We start from the raw sequence: 12165 nt of genomic DNA on the forward strand, positions 1-12165 counted from the left end.
GCCTCGGAGAGCACGTTAAGCCGTCGGTCCTGGTTGTTATCATGTACACCTGATAGCGATGGTTACTCATAGTAGGGAATATATCCGCCAAACCGCATTGGAGCAGCGTGCTGGATTAAGCTCTGATCCTTCTCCTACGTGGGGAAAGAGGCCTATGCCCAGTAGTGGGATATTACAGGCTGAGGCGATATTAATAATTTTGAATCCATGCTTACCATCCAACCAAAGTGGTGTCCGGAATTCGCTGTCGAAAATATGACAAAGCAGACAACGGCTAAAATGCTACTGCCCGTGAATGTCACTATTATTAAACATATCGCTGGTATAACACACGCTGTAAGAGAAACGATTACATTTTGAAATAATTTAAATATTAAAAAGTACTTCGATTGAATTGACCTATCTAAGGAATGGCTATAACGTCTTCCGAAAATTCATCATCATCATCATCACCATCATCACAGCAGCCTTTCGCAGTCCACAACTGGACATAGGCCTCCACAAGTTTCGAAAATTATTTTCGATTTATTATGACAGCAGATAACCAGGATTTGGCGGATATGTTGGATTTGGCGTGAACTAGGGGAGATGTATATCCAGCGATAGACTGCGACAAGATAAACCGAAGAAAAGTCTGATTGTTAAGTTATTTTAGTAAAGTCATAACATTAACTGTACTCGTATCAACAGGCAGTCAAGAATTCGATTTCCGCTCGGAGTAAATATTTTTATTCGTACTACATTTATAAACGGAATAAAAGTAATAATAGTAAAACGTTATGTTCCTTATCTACGATTTTATTTTTGTGTTACCCACACATTATATTCAAAAAATGTTATGTTCCTTACTAACATCGGTGTATTTATTTATTTTTTGCACATTTGAAATACACAAGGGAAGTAACAAAATTCTACCTTAAAAAAATGTAAAGGCGGCCTTATCTAATAGTGATCTCTTACAGACAACGCCTATCAATAGAGAAAATATTTATAAGTTAAACAATAAAGTATAAAAATTAATTACTTTAAACAAAATATTATATAGAGTTCTCGTAAATAAAGCAAACTAAATTCAATGAAATCAATATGTGTATCTCCTTGTTGGTTGGAGTATTCGGAGTATTGGACAATTTAGTGCAGCTTGCCAATACTGCTTTACTACGAAACCGAGATCCCTCTCCTTGTTGGACACCCTTCGTTCCACGGAGACTCCGTGAAGCCATCGGTACCAATTGTTACCAAAGACACGCACATTGCTGCTCGTGGTTGGGACAATGTCCGCCAACACTCTACGTAACAGCTTAACGGTTTATGTCTAAGACTATTCATTTTACTGACACAACTTACCAATCGAATTAAATATTATTCTCGCCATTTTCATGCTGATGATTTTTCTATTAGTTAAATAATCGGACAGATTACCGAATGCTAACGCCGAGATACATGAACCCAAGTAAGGCAGTGCTGTCAGAATACCACTCTGTAAAAAAATTAAAAGGTTGTATATTTCATGTATGAAAGGTACAATGACAAATTTACAAGGATGTAATTCAGAAATAAAAATGAATGAACAATATCGTTATGATACCGGAGGATTTGCTCCAGTGTCGGAAGTGCAGGCAATATTGTGCGTAGCTTTACGACACGACTTGTCACTTCAAATGTGTGTGCCTTTGATACAAAAGACTGTATTTTTAGCCGATATCAAAAATTCAAATTTTTTACTGAGCGTATTAATTTCGATAATTCTTTTATTATTTAAAAGCTTATGCTTGTCATACAAAGTTATTGAATTTTGAGTTTGATACGACTCTTTTTTTATACTAGGTCAGTAGTACAGCTCACCTGATGATAAGCGAGACATCTGTAACGCTAGAAGCATTTCTAGCGCCAATCGCCCCTAGTGGCTCTGTTTACCTAACTCACCATAGGAACGCAACACTGCTTGAAAGCAATGTTATTTATCTGTGATATTTTTTAAGTTCGAGGTACTTCCCCAGTTGAACTGCCCCAGATTTTAAGCAGAATATTTCCTGCTGTGCCCTACCTTGATTATTCTTATTATTCACAGTACAGTTAGTCTTACTAAAATATTTTAAACCAATCACACTCAAGTCTGTTTTAAACCAGGTTTGTATCCGTGATAAAGAATGAAAAAAGCTGATACTTACAGCCATTATGTCGAAATTCAACACTCCAACCATATACGATGGAACTTGCATAAAGAAAAACAGAAACGCGACGGAATTTCCAACGTGTGCTATGACAGTCGCCCACAGAGGAATCGAAGTAAATATTTTTTTCCATGGAAGTTTGGGTTTCTGAAACAAATACAGAAATAATAAATACCGTTTCTTTTGCTGTTTTCATTGATTTATTATTTTAACCAGCAATTATTTACATATTTATAAACATTTAAAATAGTATTGTAATATCATGTGTAAAATGTCAACCACCTACAGGCTAACACCACACACACAAATCACATTTGGACATGAGTTAATGTTGCATTGAAATAAATAAATTGATATTGATATGGTTTTATTGAATTGGGTAATTGTGTAATTCGATGATAACAACTTTTTTTTGTGCACAATACAATAATATATACATTAGGGAGGCCTATGTCCAGCAGGCAGAACTGACTGACTGACTGACATTAATACACGATTGGGTAGTGTAAACAGTTTTTCGTTCGTTTGATTTTTTACTCATTTAGAGAGATAAAGAGAAGGGGTGGAGCCTTTCTCAATTAGTAAGAGATTTGATGTCTTTCTCAAGATCTATTTGTTTCGTTTTTTTTTTGTGTATTATCACGAGGAAACAAGAGTACTTACCGTCACCACTTCTTCAACATGATCCCGTACAATATATTTTTTTTCCTCCTCTGACACAAATTTATGTTCATTGGGGGTAGTAGCTCCAAGGAATGTGATCATGAAAAACGCAATTGAACATAATATTCCGACAAACCAAAACATGCCCGGATATCCCAATTCACTGTCCGCCAGAACACCTGCTAGCAAGAACGCTAACGTGCTTCCAATGCCTGTACCTAAAAAAAATACAAAACATCCAGTCAAAGAAACATTTTGGTCATTTTTATTCGTCACATTTGTGACACCGTTGGTAACCTTTCTTGTTGCGTCAAGCACACTAATACTTTCTATAGCGATCATCTTCGATCGGGATTATGTAATAAAAGAAGATATTTAATCGTTATCAAGTAACTTTGACTTTTTAGACTTTTAGGTATCTTGTATTTCTAATAATTTCTTTTTCACTACGTTATTACTATTTAAGAAAATATTTTTCAACTTTTAGTCTCAACACTATGTATGTAAGGTTTTATTTATGTATATTTTTGTACCCGCATAAATGTAGCTGCTAAGAGAGTTACGTTCGCTAATAGGAAACCAATGCGTCATTAAAAATTGGATTCCAGGGTAAAGTCCAGCTTGAGCACCGCCTTGCAAGAAACGAAGTACGGCAAATGATATCCAATCACCCTAGAATAAAGTAAATATGCAATGAAACAAACTAATTTCGCTATTCAAATTAAATAATGGAATTTTTTGTCTTAAAGTGACGATAAAAATATTATTATAATTGACTTAATGCAAAACAAAAACTAAAAAGAATATAGTTAAAACGTTTATTCAATTACACGCGTAAAAATAAAATGTAAACTCACCCATGCAATTAACCAAGGTGCCACAATCGATGTGACTGCATTTAAAACCAATGATATTTGAAGCAGAACCTTTCCACCAAATTGCTGTCCCAAAAGACCAATAGGAAACATCATGACAGCAGTTCCAAGGAAAAACGATCCGAGAATAATCTCGTGTACTGACTTCGGCCAATCATAAATCTGAAAAAAAAAATATTTTATAAAAAGTAATGACAATTTTTTTTCAACAACGTTTATATATAGAAAAACCACAATAAAAAGTCAAATAATATGCCCCTTTACATGAAATGTTAAAGTAAGTTCTATATGGCAAGAAACACATTTCATTCTACTCAGAGATAAGTTGTATCATGTCATACCTCGTGTGTATGTCCTTGTTTCTATTTAGGTCTAACAATCTACCCTAGTGATACACCTTGTCATGGAAAGTACATAAATACATCACACTCAGTCGTCGGTATAAAAAAATCCAAAAAGATTAGTCATAGTTATTAGGAATGAGAAAGGTTGTTACAAACATAATTATTCTCTTGCGTCCAACGGTTAAGAACGATAGCTATAAGACTAAAATGGTCCTGTTAGATCTAAACTGAACTAACAGCTTACTGAAAAGATCAGAATAAAATTTGTATCTAGATTGAACTTACTTGATATATATCCAAATATCTAACAATATCATGCGTTTCAGTCAATTCAAATTTCCAATTTAGCCTTGTGGTTACTGTTTCCGCAGTAGTATTTTCAGATATCGACATCGCAACAATCGTCACTCCTGCATGACCACTCGCAATGAAACCGACGGCAAGAGAAAGAAACATCAGAAATGCTTGTATATGACGATGTCCTAAACCATACGAGCCTGTATCTACATTTTCGGAACCTAAAACAACATAAATATCAGTAATGAGAATTATTTGTGTTCTTAGACGTGGAACACTACTCGCGGTGTCAACTGTTCTGTTGTTACCTATAAATGAACATCACCGAAGCATAGAGGCATTTGGGAGGAATATTCAGTTAGCCTGATTCGAACCGTAAAATATGTTATTGCTTTTCTGTAACTATGTATCTTATCAAAAAAAAAAAAAAGAAACACTATCAAATAAACAAACATTAAATAATAATTACGAAAATTGTTCGAAAACGTACTATTGTAAACAGGGTAACCAGTGTTTACGCAGCAAACGTGTTAGAAAGGAGGTAGTCTGGTATGGACACAGCTAAAGCCGTCAACATCTACCCGCAAACTTCAGTCTCATGATCAAGGCATTCGAAGTCAATGTCGAAATATCGAGCCCCGCAAAGCGAAAATAATAAACATGGTAAATATCCCGTTTTCGAAAAATTTTTGTAATAGAAGTAACCATGTTAATCTAAAATCTTATTAAATAATAATTATTTTCATAGCTAATGAAAACACAAATTTAATCATTTATTTACAACTTGGTCCTGCTTCGCTATTTTAGGCAAAATTAGTCCTGGTCAGTTGTTACCTTAAAACAACCAACAAAAAATAAAAATATTACATATTTTAGGTTTTACTTTATAAAATAAATATAAGAACATACACCAATATAATTATAACATGACATAACATATAATGACGTATTTATCTTTTGAATTATTTACAAATAAGCATTTTGATGATTACAGCAGAAGGTACAATAGATTAAAAACTTTAAGAACACGCAAACTTCTACTTTAAAAACTAGAATCTAAAATCTAAAGTCAGCTTAGAATATATTAGGTCTATACCACCTTATCACGAAATTTTCCTTTTATCGCGATAGTGTTATATCGAAATATAATCGAATAATCGAGTAGTTATTGTTTTACTTGGCACCAACTTCAAAATTTTAAAATATTTATTTAATCATTTCTGATTAACTAAATCAAAATACGAATTACTTTGTACTAAGTAAATTTATTTTTCACTTTTTAGTTTCCTTTTTGAAGTCGGTTTTTTTTGTTAAAAATTATTTTATTTTACAATTTTTAGTGATGGGTAGACCTAACAAGGATGCTTTGCTCTTATGTCGGAGATTCGGAAACATACACAATACACAAGCACAAACACCCAGATCATGACAAACATCTATATGGCCAATACAAATGTCTGTCGTGCGCGGGGATTGAAACCACTAACGCCAGCGCAACAGCCGGTGCTGTGACGGCTGCGCTAACGCGTCGACATACTATGAGTAAAATTCGCTATCAGGTGTACGTAATAACAACTGGGACTGACAGCCTAGCGTGTTCTCCGAGGCTAGATTAGGAGAACCACAAGGATTAACAACTAGACCGAAAATAAATATTTGTATAAACATAAATATCCACTCCGAGCGGGAATAGAACCTACGACCGTCGATGTTTAGGCGCCGCCGACACGGCACATGCACCATTATATCAAAGTGGTCGTCAAACAGCAAAAGGTAACTGTTGTAAATTGTCGAGAAATTCCCTCGAGTGTTTATGGGCTCCATCATCAAACCTGGTCCTGCGGCACAGATGATCACACAGCAGGTAATTGCTATAAATCGTTGAAAAGTTCCCTCGACTATCTTTCGTCTCCATCATCAGACTTTAGTGGCACTTGTAACTCATATAGGTGCAAAGTTCTCATCAATAGAAACGAATTAAGTTCAAACAGCAGGTAATTGCTATAAGTCGTTGAAGAGTACCCTCGACTATCTTTTGTCTCCATCATCAGACTGAAATGGCACTTATAACTCATATATATGCAAAGTTCTCATCAATAGAAACGAATTAAGTTCAAACAGCAGGTAATTGGTATAAATCGTTGAAAAGTTCCCTCAACTATCTTTCGTCTCCATCATCAGACTTTAATGGCACTTGTAACTCATATAGGTGCAAAGTTCTCATCAATAGAAACGAATTAAGTTCAAACAGCAGGTAATTGCTATAAGTCGTTGAAGAGTACCCTCGACTATCTTTCGTCTCCATCATCAGACTGAAATGGCACTTATAACTCATATATATGCAAAGTTCTCATCAATAGAAACGAATTAAGTTCAAACAGCAGGTAATTGCTATAAATCGTTAAAAAGTTCCCTCGACTATCTTTCGTCTCCATCATCAGACTTTAATGGCACTTGTAACTCATATATATGCAAAGTTCTCATCAATAGAAACGAATTAAGTTAAAACAGCAGGTAATTGCTATAAGTCGTTGAAGAGTACCCTCGACTATCTTTCGTCTCCATCATCAGACTGAAATGGCACTTATAACTCATATATATGCAAAGTTCTCATCAACAGAAACGAATTAAGTTCAAACAGCAGGTAATTGCTATAAATCGTTAAAGAGTTCCCTTGACTAACTTTTGTCTCCATCATCAGACTATAATGGCACTTATAACTCATACAGGTGCAAAATTCTCATCAATAAAAACGAATTAAGTTTAAAAAGCAGGTAATTGCTATAAATTATTGAAGAGTTCCCTCGACTATCTTTCTTCTCCATCATCAGATCGACTCCAGACCTTTATTATATAGTAGTGCTTTATAGTACTTAATGAAAACATGATTAAATTTACTAGTCACCCTTACGATTTTTGAAAGTTTCCCTCGATTTCTCTGGGATCCCATCATCAGATCCTGGTTTCCTTATCATGGTACCAAACTATGAATATCTCCTTTCCAACAAAAAAAGAATTATCAAAATCGGTTCATAAACGAAGAAGCTATCTCCGAACATACATAAAAAAAAAAAAATATATATATATATATACGGTCGAATTGAGTAACCTCCTCCTTTTTTTGAAGTCGGTTAAAAATCAATCATTGACAAAATCAATATCAGTAAAGTAAAACTTAAATTATAATAACTATTAATTTAGTTTTACGCTTGTTCAATTTTAATTTTTCTATTTTTTTTTCATTTTACACGTTAAATTGATAATAATTAAAAATGATAATAATTAAAAGTAATGAATTTGATTTGTAGCTATTTATTTCCATATAGTAATGACATAATTTCGTTTTATTGATAAGTGAAAATAAATGTCAATAAATTCTTTCATTTTTTATATTTGAATAAATTAAAATTAGTTTACTGTACAATTTGAGAATGAATGAAAAAGAATAATTAATATAGAATAAATTGTTTGAACTTACTTGATTCCTCTTTAGATTTTCGTCCTGTTGCATCAAATATTTGTTTTACAGAATTGACCATTTTAATTTTATTTTTTTACTCAAAATATCCAAAATAGGTCAAGACTGCTGACGCGTCAATTGAAAATGATACTCCTGCGCTGTTTGTAAGGATATATATATATATATATGTAGTATTGACTTCTTTTAAAATACTTTACATAGGCTGTTCGTTATACGATACGGTACAATAAAATTCTAAATAAGCATAAAAATTTTGCTAACTTTCCACGATTTTAAGGACAGTATCATTACAATTTACTACATTAACCAATTTTTATGTCATTTGTATAAAATACTAAACGAACACAAAGCTTTCTAATACAATGGAAAATCAAGAAAAGTGAGCAAGGGCTACCATATCCAGTACGGGCATGGCTAAAGACGCTAGTACCCCGACGGAAACTCCGCCTTGTAACGTGACCAGGAGTTTTGGGATAAAACGAGGTCGGGTATTTCTGCGGCAGTAAGGCAGCTCCTCGGCGTTTCTAAGGGACGACGGGCTATTAACAGGGAGACGTGGTGGTGGAGTGATCGAGTGAAGGTGGAAACAAGACTGATTTTAAAAAGTGGCAGCAAAGTAACACTCTTAAATATAGAGAAAAGTACAAAACACCATGACATTCTCCTCGCAATTTTCGGAAACTTAAATTTCTCACCAGATGCCGTTAATTGGTTCCGTTCCTGTCTTTATAATCGCGCACAAAGAATTCGAACCATTGACTAGCTCTCTTCATGCAGCCGTCTCAGAGCTGGAGTAAGTCAGGGTGGTGTTCTTTCCCTCTTCTGTTCTCCATATTTATTAATTCTTTAACTTATATTCTTTCTCTTCCTTTTCATTTATACGCTGATGACTTGCAGATCTATCTGACAACTCCTGTTGACGATATGGCTACAGCAATTGGTCGTGTTAACCAGGAACTTACAGTTATATGTTCTTGGTGTAAATCGTATGGACTGTCGATAAATCCTAATAAGTCGCAAATTTCCATAATAGGTAAATTCTACACAGATATCCTGATTAAATGTTTCCTATCTTCCTCCTATCTGTTTTGGTGGCTCTAAATCAGAATTTTATAGCAGTATCAAAAATCTAGGCCTTATTCCAGACAGCACACTTTCTTGGAGACCTCAAGTTGCTAAGATCAGTCGCAAAATATATGCTGCAATCGGCACATTGAGAAAATGGAAAAATTTCTTGCCTATCAAAACTAAGATATCACTTGCCCACACATTTCTTTTCCCTATCCTTGATTACGCTGATGTCTGCTATTCTGACCTGTCTGAAACTCTCCTTAATAAACTTGACCGCCTTCAAAACATGATCATCAGATTCATATTTGGTTTAAGAAAGTACGATCGTATCTCAGATTATCGAGCACAGGTTTACTGGCTTAAAATATCATCGTATTTTCTTTTTTCTTTTTTTTTATGTATGTTACTTCAGAACTTTTGACTGGGTGGAGCGATTTCGACAAATTTTCTTTTAATTGAAAGGTGGTGTGTTTCATTTGGTCCTATTTAAATTTATTTGAGATCTAACAACTACTTTTCGAGTTATATCTAATAAGCGTTTTTACTTGACACTTTTTTCGTCGACCTACGTTGTATTGTACCGCATAACTTTCTAGTGAATGTACCGATTTTGATAATTCTTTTTTCGTTGGAAAGTAAAACATCCTAAGTGTGGTACCATGATAAGGAAACCAGGATCTGATGATGGGATCTCAGAGAAATCGAGGGAAACTCTCAATAACTTTTTACTGGGTATACCAATTTTGATAATTTTTAATTAAATTAAAAGCTGATGTTTATCATGTGGTCACATATAAATTTTATCGAGATCTGATAACTACTTTTTGAATAATCTTTGATAACGCGTAGTTACTTGACTATTTTTTCGTCGATCTACGTTGTATTACTCGTCGATGTAATTGAAGTCGGTTTTTTTTTCGTTTGCGAGCAAACACAATTATTTTGTGCACACCTTAACCGCTGCTACTGTATCTTGTCCAGTACCCAAATGTCATCTGGGAGAAAAATTGCCATTTAGCGATAAGATCGACTTTGTACATCTTGTATTGTATATTTCTTTATAATTATGTGTCTGTATTTCGGTGTACATTAAGAATAAATAAATAAATAAATAACGATCGCTATCAGGTGCACATAATAACAACCGGGACCGACAGCTTAACGCGCTCTCCAAGGCACGGTGGGGAGATCCACAAGGACTGCACAAACACCCAAACCACGGCAAACACCTATATGGCCAATACAAAAGTTTGTCAAGTGCGGGGATCGAACCCGGAACCGCCAGTGCAACAGCTACAATCCATGGCTGTGACCGTTGCGCCAACGCGGCATCTTAGGGCACACTTCTTTGTAATCACACCTCTGTGAAGGGGAGATGGATGAGCTACTTCTAGAAGCTACTAAACAATCAGCACCCATACAGTCTTCCTTCCGCATGAATCGCCACCTGACCCCGGACTCGTTACCCCTATAACAACTGATGAAATATGTGATTGTCTTCGCCGCATTGGTATTTAGCAAAAAAAAAACTGTCTTAATTTGTTTATAATATTTCAAGTAAGACATTTTCTCCTTATGTGTCTCTTTATTGCATAATATTTTAAAACGATTTCAAAGTACACTCTGTATATTTTAACAAGATTAATTGACAACTGATACTGATACTCGTCTGTCTCTACTTTATCGATTACTTTATCTGTATCAAAATTACTATATTTTCATAACTTATTACTATGTTTTTATAACTCTCCGCACATAGATAGTTGAAAGTAGAATAATTGTTACATTTAATATATCAAACACCCCACGCTTTTTACTCTGAATTGAATTATTCTCTTAATAACTTACTTTTTTTTATAATTTTATTTTTTAAGTAATTAATTATGATTAATTTTTTAACAGACTTCCAAAAAAGGAGGAGGTTCTCAATTCAACTGTATTTTTTTTTATGTATGTTACATCAGAACTTTTGACCGGGTGGACCGATTTCGACAATTTTTTTTATCGAAAGGTGGTGTGTGTCAATTGGTCCCATTTAAATTTATTTGAGATCTAACAACTACTTTTCGAGTTATATCTAATAATGCGTTTTTACTTGACGCTTTTTTCGTCGACCTACGTTGTATTATACCGCATAACTTTCTACTGGATGTACTAATTTTAATAATTCTTTTTTTTTATTGGAAAGGGGATATCCCTAGTTTGGTACCATGATAAGGAAACCAGGATCTGATGATGGGATCTCAGAGAAATTGAGGGAAACTCTCGAAAATCCGCAATAACTTTTTACTGGGTGTACCGATTTTGATAATTTTTCATTTAATCAAAAGCTAATGTTTATCATGTGGTCACATATAAATTTTATCGAGATCTGATAACTACTTTTTGAGTAATCTTTGATAACGCATAGTTACTTGACTATTTTTTCGTCGATCTACGTTGTATTATTCATCGATGTAATTGAAGTCGGTTTTTTTTTCGTTTGCGAGCAAACACAATTTTATTGATCTTCTACTACTGTAATATAAACTCTTTGTAATTAAAAATTATTTTCCAATTTTTAGTTCAGTAAGCTGTAGAAGCGTGGACATTTGGTTTTTTTAAAATATAATTTATTTTTGATTTTTAACCGACATCAAAAAAGGAGGAGGTTACTTAATTCGACCGTATACTTATATATATGTGGAGTAATTATTGAATATGAATGATTTATACAAATAAATAGTTAATCTGTGAAGTGTAAATGAAAGGAAGAATGAGTGAAAGGGATATAGTGTGTGTTCGGCCATGATAGATTTGAATTAAGAGAGGGTTAACAAGCGAGCGGGTACACGGTGAATTAGGTATAATTTTATAAAATAAACGTGTTATAGTGGTACTTCGTTTCATTGCTGGCATCCTCAATCCCACATTTTGGGGGCCCCTCCGGGATAAGGCATATAAGGATATACCAGCAAACTAAGAAGCAAAATTTATAATTTAAAGACGTTAAGCGGCAACGTGGTCGGCAGCGAGTATCTGGTTGTAGTTGGCGAGGAACTATTTGCAAACCTGTGGAACTTGTGAAGCCCTGTAGTGTTTCTAAAGATGTCGAAACCATACGATGGACAGGACTTGGCAACGCGAAGTAGGATGCCTCGAGAACATAATTCTATGTTGCAATGGCTGAGGACCCTATACCTAAGTTTACCGGTCAAGACGACTGCTACCCGATAACAAAGTGGCTTCAAGAAATTGAAGATAACGGTGAAATATTTTTT

At 34.4% G+C, this 12165-nt stretch overlaps 1 protein-coding gene across 1 annotated transcript; it reads right to left on the reverse strand.

Moving 5' to 3' along the window:
* Positions 1-1330: 1330 nt before the first annotated feature.
* On the reverse strand, positions 1331-7892 carry LOC123656203 (sialin-like). Its single transcript, XM_045591907.1, has 7 exons — positions 7832-7892; positions 4342-4574; positions 3695-3874; positions 3371-3509; positions 2838-3055; positions 2172-2321; positions 1331-1480 (listed from the first exon to the last, which is right to left on the reverse strand). The coding sequence occupies exons 1-7, from the start codon at positions 7890-7892 to the stop codon at positions 1331-1333; spliced, it is 1131 nt and encodes a 376-aa protein (XP_045447863.1).
* Positions 7893-12165: the final 4273 nt, after the last annotated feature.

The sequence above is a fragment of the Melitaea cinxia genome, chromosome 9 (assembly GCF_905220565.1).
Source record: "Melitaea cinxia chromosome 9, ilMelCinx1.1, whole genome shotgun sequence".
NCBI classification, from domain to species: domain Eukaryota; kingdom Metazoa; phylum Arthropoda; class Insecta; order Lepidoptera; family Nymphalidae; genus Melitaea; species Melitaea cinxia.

Excerpts from the sequence above, each read along its gene's own strand:
- LOC123656203 (XM_045591907.1), bottom strand. The coding sequence starts at position 7,892 with ATGGTCAATTCTGTAAAACAAATATTTGATGCAACAGGACGAAAATCT. Across the intron at positions 4,575-7,831 it reads AAAATCTAAAGAGGAATCAA|GTTCCGAAAATGTAGATACA; the intron begins GTAAGTTCAAAC and ends ATGTTGTTTTAG. Across the intron at positions 1,481-2,171 it reads TGAATTTCGACATAATGGCT|AGTGGTATTCTGACAGCACT; the intron begins GTAAGTATCAGC and ends ATTTTTTTACAG.